A 13054-nucleotide genomic window follows, 5' to 3' on the forward strand; every position below is an offset into this window, starting at 1 on the left:
ATGAACAAAAGTAGGAAATGCTTTTATCATTTCAATATGGGGTGAATGTTGAAATTCTTAAAAAATTAAAGTCTCGTACGAGATGAGACATCTTAGAAATGTTACAGTATGTCATTTATTAGACATAGATGCACAGTAAGCAATCTGCAAACAGGTTAAATGTCAGCCAGAGATATTCAAGCAAAAATTAACCTAAACCTTATTTTACTGGAGTGGAGGTTGCATGCTCATCCAGACCCCAAGGTTGTGGGGGTTTCTCCAGGTGCTCCAGATCTCACGGCTAGGAGGGTAGCCCTGGGGTCTTGGTTCCCCGGTGTCAAGGTCCTGAGGATTTTAAAAGGTAAGGTATACCTAAATCATCTTGATCAGAATGTAAAATTATATTGGTCTCATTCTGTACAACGACAAAAACTGGGCAGAATCCATTCAGATGCTTTTTGCTTGTTAGCATATGTACCGGCTTTTGAAAATCTGGGCTGTGGTCCAGGTGTGCTGTACAAGCAGAAATCCAAATTATAAAATTGAGGTCAAAGCTTTTTAAAAAGAATTCATAGTTTCTATATCCACTGTGAAAATTGCCTTACTGAATTTTATATATTTTGTAGATGCTAGATTAGATGTATATTTGCATAGTTTAAGCTTAGTATACTGAACATCAAAGCTTTCACTGTATTCGTGGATGCATGTTTTTAGAAGTATACTAACTTTGGATGCAAGTAAAGGTTTATTCCAGGCTGAAAAGAGAAGAGAAACAACATTTCGGCTGTGGAGCCTTCTTCAAGTGTGAGGCGAAGACCTTGCACCCGAAGAAGGCTCCACAGCTGAAATGTTTTTCTTCTCTTTTCAGCCTGGAATAAACCTTTACTTGTTCCTTTGCAGCCATTGCATGCTGACACAGCTACTTCCTTGAACTCTTCCAAAGTTGTGGCATCATCATTGTTTAACTGACCACGCACTGACCGTTCACTCAAGGGATTTTGACTTGAATAAATGCTAAATGGCTTCGTCAGCGAGAGAGCTGACTGAGCATAAGCAACGAGGTTATTTGACCTGTTGCATTTCAAACCAGGCGAAAATGAAAAGGATTCTGCCCCACTCAACAAAAGAACAATAGCTTCGGGCCATTAGGAGGGTGGTGGCCGGAGCAGCAGTTCTGTGCAGCTTGCAGTCCGTCCTGCAGGCTCATCCAGTGGTAACAGCTGCCTTTGGACAACGCGCGACTCCGCCATCGCTGCATGAATTTATAGGAACTCACGAAGGTTAGTTAAAACCTTCTTGCACCTGCTTACACAAATATTGTCCTTCTCCTCCTCATGACTTCATGAATGCGTTGCAGTGAGAAGATTCGTTTATTTTGATGCTCAGAATCTATGCAGACATGCACTGCGCTGTGCTTCACTGAATCCAACACGTTAATACAGTCTTCCTAATCGGTGCTCTAAGCACTGCTATCGCATCAGTCGTATAAAAGGGTGATAATACGACACACGATTTTATGGGTCAAAAACCTTTCAAAAAGATAAGTTTTTAAACGAGCGCTTCACATTCTGTCTTGGCCCGATTAAAGTACAGTAATACGTCGTCCTAGGCGACAGGAATTATACTTTTACCTAATGTCGTGCATTCCTGCCCGGAGAGCGGAAGCAGGAAGTTCGGTTGTTTTGTCGGTCAGCTGTTGCCGTGGCTCTCTGTGCGCATATTGTGACGTATTTCCGGTATTATGATAGACTCCATCTTAGACAACAAGCCAAGAGGAGAAGCTGTCAAGGGGGTTTGCTCGAAAATGCTGGGGGCGTTAAAGTAAAGGGGTACCCTAAGAAGGTAAGGAAATCATCTTTTTTTTTTTGGAGGAGTTGTTCCGAGTGCCACGGCGTGCGGTCGGTCTAGGACAGGCAGCTGTTTCCTTCGGGAGGTCGGAGTTTCGGGGCTGTTGCTGGCTGTCTTTCGGAAGGGGCTGTCCAGCCTCTCTCTCTCTCTCTCTCCCAGTTGGAAACTGGCAGCCCAGCAGCTATCCAAGGCGGGTGGAGAGGTCTGTCCTTGTTTTGGCAAGGTGACTCAAGCCCGATGAGCACACGAATGGTCCTGTCGGTCCCTCGGACGCTGACCGGCTCGGCAAACGCGCCGGTGAGGCAGGGTGTTACAGTGTTGTGAACTAGCGCTCACCCTGCTGATCACATGTGTTTAGTCTGAATTCCTAAGCCGTGATTATGGCCGTGGATCATATTATCCTTCTCTTCACGTGGGCTGACCTACCTGTTCTCTTCCCGGAGATGTACAGTAATATTTCAACAAGCCATGTGTCTGTGTAAAGCTGGCTTTAGTGTAGTGCATAGTGACTGCTTGCCCCGTTTACTGTACAGCTGTCTGTACCAGCTGTGACATCCTAATGTACCGTGTTACCTTGGCTAAAGCCTTTTGTCGCATTCTGTTGATTAGCCCCTGCTGACACTTTAAAAAGTTGACAGTGCACTTCAAAACCATCAGCTGCAGCACCCGCCTTGCACCACTGGTCATTCAAAGTCATTAGGGTCTGCATCCAAGACGCCAAGAATATGAATTTTGCCAGCACAAAAAAAAAGTAATTTGTCATTGAATGCTACAGTAATAGACTTATGGGTTTTATCTACTTGATCTGCCTTTCCCCAGTAACTAAAACCAGGCACTGTGCCTGTAACAGCAATGAGTAGCTAATGTGATTTGTTTGACTACTAATTGTACTAATTTGAATAGGGAAGTTCCCAGGGGGGCATTTTATGATTGCGTATTTATCACTTTATAGTTTTAAATCTCTGTTCGAAATTTTTAATCATTTTATAACCAAATTGATTTTGTCTCAGTGATGTAATCACTATTGTGACTCAGTTTGTTCATATATGGATGTTAAAGCTTGATGATGCTCTTATTCCTTTGTTTTGCAGAGGGGTACACCTGTTTATTGCACTACATTTCTCCCGTACCAGCTGTGTACAGCAGATTGGAGATTAATCAGAGGAAAACACCAGTGAGACTTCCCTGAAACAAGCCTTTGATACAGGACTGGTTCTTGCTAAGTTGGCCTTTGACAAGCTTTTGTAAGGAATACAAATTGACCGTAACTCAGTGAAAGTGGGCTTGAGAAGATTGGTATCATTATTATGAACTATGGACCAAAGTGCAGTTGACAGTCCGGTGACCTTAGTCATCAAGGCACCCAATCAGAAATATGATGATCAGACTATAAACTGTTTTTTGAACTGGACAGTGGAAAAACTAAAATCGCATCTTTCTAATGTCTATCCCAGCAAACCGGTAAGTTGGTCCGCTACCTGGCTAAGCTGCAAAACAACAAAAGATGTTTTGTGTGCGCTAATGAGTGCAAAAGTTAGTGCTTTCTACAGCAGGCCTGGCTTAGAGCTTTTTAACTGCCTGTATGATGTACTGTTGATGCGCTCATCTCGACAGGATGCGTCTCAAAGTGATCGCTTCTCACCAGTGTACTCGGAGAAATGTTTTTTTTTCCCAGTCATTTAGAGTCATCCAGGCATCTACTACATAGCTGGGCTATTACTGTCGAAATAAGAAACATAGCTGGCTCATCTAAAATCTGTGCAGCTTTATGTAGATAAGATGAGGACAGTTTCCAGAACCACAGGAGTGATTTGGACTGCCTGACATTGTGACTAGCTCCTGGTCTCCCGCTCAGCTGTTTCGTGAAAGAAGCGATGGTATTGGTTTCGACTGCATAACTGGGTGTCTTGTTCTAGATTCTCACCAGCCGTTGTGTGATGAAACATCTCCCGTTCTCGATTTTCAGTGTGCTTCCCCTTAGTTGTCATTTGCATCATCTGGATTGTGCTTCAGTGTCGATTCTGAAGAAGCTCATTGGAAAAAATGAATCAATGTATGTCTTAGGGGTGTGTATACAGGAAAAAGCGCAGCCTCTTTTTGTTTGCCCACTGGGAAAGGTTATGGTGCAGTACCTGCTGCATACATTATGCATGCATGTGCGGTCCCATGACCAGGGAAAATGAGGGACATGCACAGGTCTCTTCCCAGTTGCACACCGGTTGGGATCGGACCCCAGCTCCAAGAGGTACAGTATGTTTACCATGCTGCCATGCTGAAGCCACTTCAGCCAGTCAGTCCCAGCAAGGGAAGAATAGTTGGAATAGTTTAGTTTAGAAGCCCTTTTCTGGTGCACTGCAGATAATCTGAGCAGAAGAAAAAAGAAAATCGCACTCAGCAGCTGTACCAGTGAGTGGATTAGGGGAGGAATGAAAAAGTATCCAAAACACATTTGAGACAAATGACTTATTCACCCTGAGTAATGCTAATGTCAATAAATCTTAGTATTCACAGAGCCAGGCTGTCGGTATCTGGTAAGCTTTTCACGCTGACTCTGGGAATGTGTCCTTAGACTCTTAAAAGCTGTGAAGTCGTAAAGCTGTAAATAGATGTTGAGCATATTAATGTTCCCTGCAAACCCGAACTGCAGGACATTGCTGTCCCGAAAGTCAGGACTATGTAGACCTGCCGGACTCCAGAACGTGTGCGTGTGTGTCTGTGTCCACAGGTAAAAGAACTAGAAATTGTCCTCTTTCTGACATCTCTGCTTAAGAAGCAAAACCTCAGGTATTCACTGGAGCTGCAGCTAAAACAGGTAGAATAATGTCAGGAAGACATTTTTGGAATTTACCTGGATGAGAGCAGCAGTATAACATGGAACTGGCATATTAGCTCTTTTGTTCAGTTTTAATTTTATAAAAGGGACTATTCGAATGTGTACTTCTGTAGGAGCATAATAAAACCAGCCATTTCAGCCTGTCTAGACTGGTTGGTAGTAGCTCATTGATTCACGAGCCTCTGCTGTGTGTTTCATGAGGTGGGGTTCCGGCTTCACCGGTGTGTGTTCCACTGCCCTTCACCCCATTGGTTAAACAAGTTCCTCCTGCTCTCGGCTATAAGTGAACATCCAGTTTTCTTCCTCGGCTTACCCCATCCCACAGAGATCATCCAGAAGAACGTATTGGAATACACTGGGTTAAAGGGATCAGTCACATGCCTGTTTGTTATCCATGAGAAATAGGAACTCTTAGTAAAGACTTGTGTTGGATTGTATGACGAGAAGTAAGAAGTAGTGAAATTAATACGCTAAATAAAATTTAATGTGATCCATACTCACCGTTAAATCATGTTACACTTTAAGGCTTCAGCTTTGATTTTGCCCTTTTTTATTGTGCAAAAAGCCCACACAGTCAGGAATTCATACAGTGATCTAGTCATGAATAGTGCACACTTAGTATCTCATAGGCCCAGTACCTTTGATTTGTAGATCCATAGAACATCTACTTCCATCTACTCTGAAGTGTAGCACCTATCTAGCTGATGTGAGGCAGACATTATGTGCCAGCTGCCCCATCATACAACAGATCAGTTGGGGAACATAAATCATAGGTTTATATGAGGGGGAATTTAGGCAGGCCAGAAAGAGCAAGCCGAAAGTGATATTTAGGTAGGACACCAACATTGACACGCCTTCTTCTCAGAGCAGTGCCGCACGATCTGTAGAAACCAACATTCCCTGATGCCGTAGTGGGGCACTGGTTTGGGAATTGTGGCCTGGAAGGAAGAGCTCTACCTGCTGTTACACTACCTCCACTTCCTAACAGCAGCAACATGACTTTCTTTTGAGGTCTCCCACCCACTGCTCGCTAGACTTGAGGACTCTTAAGATTTGACCAGATCAGACTACAGGTGCTATTGTAATACCAAGATTTGGAAGATCAAACTTTCTTTTATGATTAAGTAATCTTTTGGACATCATCACTGCTGTGAACGCACATTAACCGTGAAACGACTTCTGTGTATAAACGTGCTTGTTTTTGATTGAATTGCAGCTGTCGAAGGATCAGAGACTAGTGTACTCTGGAAGACTGCTCCCAGACCATCTGCAGTTGAGAGATGTCCTTAGAAAGGTAGGAACTATGGTGGTTTTGACCTAGACATCATGAATAACATCAGAATCTTTAGATCAGGATTCCGAATCTGTGAAAAGAAAACGGAAAACTGCTGTCCATAAGCAATTCCCATGCAACATGAGAGAACTGGAGCAAATCAGCCAATAGGAACGGGCAAAAAGTGCACTAAACTGCTATGCAAAGTTGATCCCCAAAAAACCTGGGGCTGCACTTGCTGCCAAAGGTGCTTCCACTGGTCTGAATGCGTGTGCAATCAACATGTTTCTGTTTTTTTTTTCCTGTTCAGTGTTTGCTGACGTTTCCTGTAACTTATTTTCCCCTTAGAGAAGTCTTCAGTTTGAGCGTACAGATTTTGAATAAAATACTTAGAAAATGTGTATACATCGTTTCCATTTTTCACAAAGTGGAACACCAGAGAAAGGGTTGGAATATGTTTTCAAGGCGCTGTGTTTCTGTAGAAATCTTTGTACATAGCCCCTGGCTTATAGTATAATAGACCTCCTAGTAGAATGAATATTCTAACGTTTGGCATTGTTGGTTGAATCCAGTGGTTTCTTTTCATTGGCCAGAACGGCTTTGAACTCTTTATGCTGTCAGCTGTCTTTATTAAGTATATTCCCCGACAGTTCTGAAAAGTGGAAGTATTGCAGGCAGGTGGTTAACTTTTGTCTTTTTTAAAACTGTCTTCCAGTCCTTTTCTTACTCATGCTGGGCGTGTATGTGTGTTCTTCCTCCCCTGTTCACGTAGCAAGATGAGTATCATATGGTTCACTTAGTGTGTGCCTCTCGGACTCCACCTGGCTCTCCGGAGCCCAGCGGCAGTAACAGGACCCAGACACAGTTCAGCACGCCAGCCCCTCCCAGCTCCACAGTGAGTAACTTAACTCTCCGTCCTCCGCGCTCAGTCACTGGAGAAAATATTCTTTTGCGATGAGAATAGACATAAATCATGTACATCAATCAATCGTTTGAGTCATTGTTTTCTTGGAAACAGTTTCACTGTATAGTAATTGACAGTGTTGCATGAATCATAGGTATATCTGTTCAATTGTATCTGGAGGGTTTTCCTGTTGTCTTCATTTGGTAGAAGCTGTTAGTAGTGTTTTGATGAAGGTGGCCTCGGGAGTCTTTCGCTCCTTAAGGTGGTGGGAATTCATTTTTTAAAAAAAATTTCTGCTGGTTTTTAACCAGGGCTCTTCGAGCTCAGGAACGTCTTCGCCCACTGCGCCCCCAAGCCTGGAGACCCCGTTGGCCTCCAGCAGTGTGACCTCTGAGAGCCTGCGGTATCGCGGAAGTCCTCACCAGCCCACCAGCCCCGAGCACAACCATGCCCCTCACAGCTTCACGCAAGGGTGGGTCGTGTGAACATAGTTCAGAGGGTTTTTCTTGCCTACTTAATATTCCCGTAATCTCTTCATTGTGCAGGGTACAATGTGCTGTGCACACCGGTCTCTTGATGTTTTTGTATTTGATGAAAGATTGTTTAAGACAGGAGAGGACAAGCTCAGAACAGAATGCCTCCTAATCTTCCATCTATTATTTGTGGTCTTTAATTCTGTGCACCGCATGCCTTGTGCGAGTTAATAAGAGTTTCCTGCCCTATTATCTTTAAGCACTATGAGAACACCCTCAAGGTGTTTCATTTCTGTTGGGATGCATGTGCTGTTAAACTGCACCTTGGGGTTTGCAGGCTGAGACGCACCTAGATTTCCACTGGGTTTTGCATGAATCTGCTCTTTAATCAGCAGCAGGAGTTTTGCAGGGGGAAAAAAGTACTACGTGGTGAACAGTGCCATTTTTCTTCAGGTTTAAACCGTAAAATCTTGTATTTCATGAAAGGAGAATTCCTTCAAGTTGTGTTTGGCAGATTTTTCAAGCATTTCTCCCTTTTGAGCTCTGAATCAAAGATATATCAATTTTACTGCTCTTGTATTGATGTTGACACAATCCAGGAAATCCCTCACACTCCTCAGTACTTTCTCACTCGTATCAACTTGTCAGGAGTCAAAAGTGTGTGAGGTTCACAGTTTTCATGATGGGGAATGCTGAGATAAAATTCATTATTTGCATTTACGTGTACAACCTGAGATCTGGACTTTTTCAGACATGTAGACCACGTGTAACAGCCGTCAGTGAAACGAAAGTGGTCCGTGTGAACTAATCGCAGTTTTGCATCATAGTTATGGAATCTTGTTTTGTTATGACCCGGACTTAGAATTTAGTTTAGACAAAGAACATGTCCTTTAGTTTGGACAAAAGGGATTAATAGTTTCCTATATGAGAAAAATGGAAAAAACAAAACAAAAAAATAAAAAGATTTCCAGATCGTCTTTGGCAATGCTGGATGTCGAGATGACGTCATGTACTCGAGCAGTTGGGAGGGCCAGGCCAGGGTCTGTCAGAGTGGGAAAGCCTGTGCTGGATGTGGTTGTTCTCCTTGCAGACACGTGGGGAACCAGTTTCCTGTGCCACAAGGACTTCCTGCTGGCTTCCCCTTGTATCCCGTTTACCACCCAGCGCAGGTCCTGTGGTGGCAGCAGATGTACGCTCGGCACTACTACATGCAATAGTAAGTGTTGCCCGCATGGCTGCACCTCCTGTCTAGCTGTCGGCAGGTGGGGTTGTCCAACAGTCTAACAGTAAACGTGAAATCACACTCCAATCACGTAAATCCATTGTACTGCTAACATGCCAGTTAGTGTAGATGGGCTTGAGATGTATAAACACATTGTGTTTCAAAAGTGAATCTCTAAGGGGTTTGATCAGCACATTAATTTTTGGAAGCTTGTGCCCTGACCTTTGTCAAGAATTGGAAGCGAAGGAAGAATAATCTCCACCTCTTTGCCTAGGTTCACTTTCATGGTTTTAGTCAGTTGCCATGCGCTTGGTATTCCTGCCGGTCTCCTAGGTATTTCCTAAAGGAATACATTAATTTAGCATAAAAGTAACAACTTCTTTTTGTCATTTTCTGCGATTAAAATACTTTTGGGATCTAGGCTGTTTATGCAACATCTTCAGATAGAAACTGAAGGGATTCAGGATGTTCGGAAGATCGGAAGATTAAGACAGATTTCAGGCAAAACAAGGTCTCTGAAATGAGAGGCACACTTCTGCCAGACCACAAACCCACAGGCCCTTGTCGTCTGTCTGCCAGTCAGGCCGCTGCAGCCTCCTCCCAGCCCTCCGGTCCCCACCTGCCGCCGGAGCGCGGGGTCCCCCAGTCTGCGGAGCCGCCGCCCCCGCACGAGCCCCCCGCCCTGCCCGAAGACCGGCCCGCCAACCCGAACGTGCAGATGAACGCCCAGGGGGGCGCGGTGATCAACGAGGAGGACCTGAACCGGGACTGGCTCGACTGGGTGTACACCTTCTCCCGCGCCGCCATCCTGCTCAGCATCGTCTACTTCTACTCCTCCTTCAGCCGCTTCGTCATGGTCGTGGGCGCCATGCTGCTCGTCTACCTGTGAGTCCGGCGAAGCCCGAGCGAGGGCTTGCAAGCCGTGCGCCGGGAACGCGGGACTTGGCGCAGTTGACGAGACGTTGTAAACTGTTGTGAGAGATCCTTTGATCCCCAAAACAAGCTTGCCTTCGGGGTCTGACAATAGTTTCTCATCCAGCTTTGTGTTTGTGGTGATCTATTCGTCACGTCTAATCTCGTACAGTTGAAAGCGCTATCGCTACCAGGCTGCCACCATCGTAGCTTGCAGCAGCAGTCCGGAAAGGAACTGTTATAGCGCATCTTTAATTTTTCCCTGGGAGAAAAATATTTTTTGCCGACATCAGGGGACCAGAATCTGTTTGTTTTGTCTTGTGGTGCGCATGATTGGAATGATCCTTTGCAGTACGACAGCGATGTAACTCGGCTGCCTGTGTTTATTTCCTCAGACACCAGGCCGGCTGGTTCCCTTTCAGAGGGGAGCTTGCGAACCAAGGTGGAGGGGGAAACCCAAACGAGCAGGAGGCCGAGCACCACCAGGACATTCAGGAGATGGTGCGTGGTCTCGGCTTGCCTCTTCGTCTTTCTTCCTTTGGCGGACCTTTCCTGCGGTCGCGCGTAGAGTCGAAACCAGCCCATCCCACTCGGAAACGGGCGCCGAGAACCTGCCGAGGAAGGGGTCTCGCAGAGGGTAATGACGTGTGTGTGTGTTTCCACCAGGAACGCATCATGGACGAGGGGCTCGATGAAGACGGGGGAGACGGGGGCGACACCGCCGCCGAGGACCCGAACGCCGTCCCGCACCCTGGCTTCCTGGCCTCAGCCTGGTCCTTCATAACCACCTTCTTCACCTCCCTCATCCCGGAGGGTCCTCCTCACGCCGCCAACTAGGCCCGGAGCAGGAGAGCCGCTCGGTTGCTGGCCCGCACGTCGCATTAAAGACCAGACTGGCGAATCCCGCCGCATAGGTGTGGATTGTAACAACGGGGGGCCTCCGGCCCTGTCTGTGAAGTACCCTTTTGTTTTCTCGTGGTGTTGTGGATTTCCTCTTGAGTGGAGTGGGGGTGGGAGGGAGTTTCACTGGGTCCTGCGCCCTGGCATAAGAAAAGGGCTGTCAGGTTGTTTTTTTTTCCCCACTTCCAGAGATAAAACATCTGGATCTTGAATGCAGAAAGGAACACCAGATTCCATTCATATCATGTTTGATAAAACCCTAGGACATTTACTGTACAGGAGACCCCCTAACTACTTTGCAGAAGGTAAAGCATTTTTTAATAAGTCAGGCTTATTCAGTTTCAGACAAGCTGCAACCATTCTGTTTAGAGCGTTCTGGAGGAGTAACCAATTCTACAAAGCTATGTGGGATCTTTTTAAGGGTCTTTTAGAGGAGGTTTTAAGTCCACTCTGGGTCTTGTTAACATGTTTTGTAAAGTAGAACGATCACATCTGTAAATAATGATGGTTAAAAAAGACACTTCTCCGTGCAAAACCCAGTTCCGAATTGTACAGGACAGAAATGTCACTCAAACATGTACTGACTGAGGTCCCAAAAGTGAACGTGGCTTTCTATTATGTAAGAAATATTAAAATCTAATTTTTGTTTTTATGCCCCGCATAAAAGGTCAAATTGATAGTTTACTGTTTGGGGCATAGAGTTAATTAAAGTGCTTTTTTATAACCAAATGATTAGCAGCTGGATATTAAACTGGAACGTGCTCACAAAGCATAATTTAGTGAGAGTTTACCCAATTAGAGACAATTGGTTGCAAGCTAGTTTCTTCTGGTCAAGAGTTTTATTTAATCATTGCATGTAGCACAAGATTATAGTACATCCATTTGGATTCTGCTACATTTGTTGTTTTGTAAGAGATGAAAGATGCTAGTGATCAACCTGCCTTTTCTTTATTTTACTATGCTTGTCAGACATGCATTAATCTAAATTATTCCTAGTCTGTGCGAAGCAACTCTTTCCAGTAGAGGGCGATCTAGGTCTGTTAAGTGAAACTACTCCAGGACATTTCTTGTTCAGGAGCGTGAACTGTTGAGGCCTCTCATCTTTCTCCGCATCAGTATTTTTCACAAGCTGACAAAACTGCTAAGAAAAAGTTTTTTAATCACTTTAATTAAATATCGTGTCTGGGCAAGTAATGGAAGACAATCCTGCTTTCAGGAAGACTGGTTTAAAAATGCCTGCAGTAGGTGTTCTCAGCCATCCAAGTTTTAGTGTAAAAATGTAATCTCTTAAAACAAGTACTATCTTTTGAACAAATGTATTATAAATAAAGGCTTTACATAATTTTCTAAAATGTTGCTTTTTAAAAAAATGATCAGGCTGAGTACTGTTGATTTGGGAAAGCTGGATGAATAAAGTGTTACTTGCGATTGCATATTAGCTAGAATAGATGCACTTTTGTGGATGAGCTTGAATCAGTGAACTGAAGTCAATGAAATCAATCAGGTTCATGCAAAGTTTCTATAGCACTCATGGAAGCAAGCGGCAGTTGTAAAGCCTTTATAGATTAGCTGTGGAAATTCTCCCAAGTCCAACGGCCAAGCCCTTACGAGCAGACAGGAGTGGCAGGGGGAAGACCGGGGGCTTAATCTCACCACGGTCTGGTGGTGGCCAGCCGTGATCATGAGCTGCAACACATTAACGACCCAGAACAAAAATCTTTCTTCTTGTCAGAAGGCTGCATTTTGGCCGGAGCTCGGTGCTAGATCTTCTTCTGCTGCCCTTTTAAAGCAGGATACAAACGCGACCAAGGAAAGACGAACAGCAAAAGGTGAATGGGCAGAGCCTCAGGCCAGCTCCGCGGTGGACAGGAGGGAGCTGCAAGACTGGAGAAAGACATGACCGTGGAGTTAGGGTGGGGAGGAGTCTCTGAAATAGTGTCTGAAATAAAGTTCTTCATGGTTCTAAAATAACGTGATAAAAGGGGATGGTGGAGTTACCTGCCTTCTCAATTCCTAGAAGAAGTAGGCCCAAGAGAAAAGTCTTGAAATCGGGATTTTATAGAACCTCTGTCCAAGTGCGTTATCGTAATTCCTTGTCATTTAACCACAGTTTTTGTAAAAAAGAAACATCAGGATGAAAAAGAATTTCAATACCATGAGCTAATTCAAAATCGGAGTAGGGTCTGAGAAGAGGGGGCACTTTTCCCCACAGGGGGTTGTGGGGGTGTGAAACAAACTGCCCAGCCACGCTGTTGAAGCCGATCCCTGGCTTCTTTCAGGAAACAGCTGGGCGAGATCCTTGGATCGATTAACTATGAACTACTGAAATGAACTGGATGGGCTCAATGGTATTGTGGTTAATTTTGCTGTTTCTTAAAATGCCATTTTAGAATTTTGGAAACGTCTGTATCAGAGGTGCTTGCGCCCTTTGAGCTGTGTTCTGTTTACTGCTCGGGGGAATCTGAATTTCTGCTTTCAGAAGGGAAGTATTATTCCCCCAGTGCAGTGCAGCGTGCCTTCTCATTAGGCCCTGCCCTCAGTAGATCACACCCCTGCTGTGCTGTGGGGATCAGGGTAGATCCCTTCTAGATCTATGTCAAGACTGCTGAGGCAGTTTCAATGGGAGCAAGGTCTTCTCCTGTCTGATTTTGTATTGATGTGTTCCTCTAGATTTCATTAAATAACACATCTGATGTTTTGTTTTTGAACA

General features: G+C 44.7%; 1 protein-coding gene across 2 annotated transcripts; it reads left to right on the forward strand.

Moving 5' to 3' along the window:
* The first annotated feature begins 1717 nt into the window (after positions 1–1717).
* On the forward strand, positions 1718–11696 carry herpud2 (HERPUD family member 2). 2 transcript variants are annotated; one of them, XM_088929048.1, is made up of 9 exons: positions 1718–1821; positions 2919–3288; positions 5877–5954; positions 6706–6828; positions 7149–7309; positions 8401–8526; positions 9112–9417; positions 9840–9945; positions 10111–11696. In XM_088929048.1, the coding sequence occupies exons 2-9, from the start codon at positions 3142–3144 to the stop codon at positions 10279–10281; spliced, it is 1218 nt and encodes a 405-aa protein (XP_088785174.1). In that variant the 5' UTR covers positions 1718–1821; positions 2919–3141; the 3' UTR covers positions 10282–11696. The 2 variants fall into 2 exon arrangements, with proteins under 2 accessions (XP_088785174.1, XP_088785175.1); XM_088929049.1 differs by lacking the exon at positions 1718–1821 and adding an exon at positions 1987–2124.
* The last annotated feature ends 1358 nt before the right edge of the window (positions 11697–13054 follow it).

Source organism: Atractosteus spatula, chromosome 12, assembly GCF_055471065.1.
Source record: "Atractosteus spatula isolate fAtrSpa1 chromosome 12, fAtrSpa1.hap1, whole genome shotgun sequence".
Lineage (NCBI taxonomy): Eukaryota > Metazoa > Chordata > Actinopteri > Semionotiformes > Lepisosteidae > Atractosteus > Atractosteus spatula.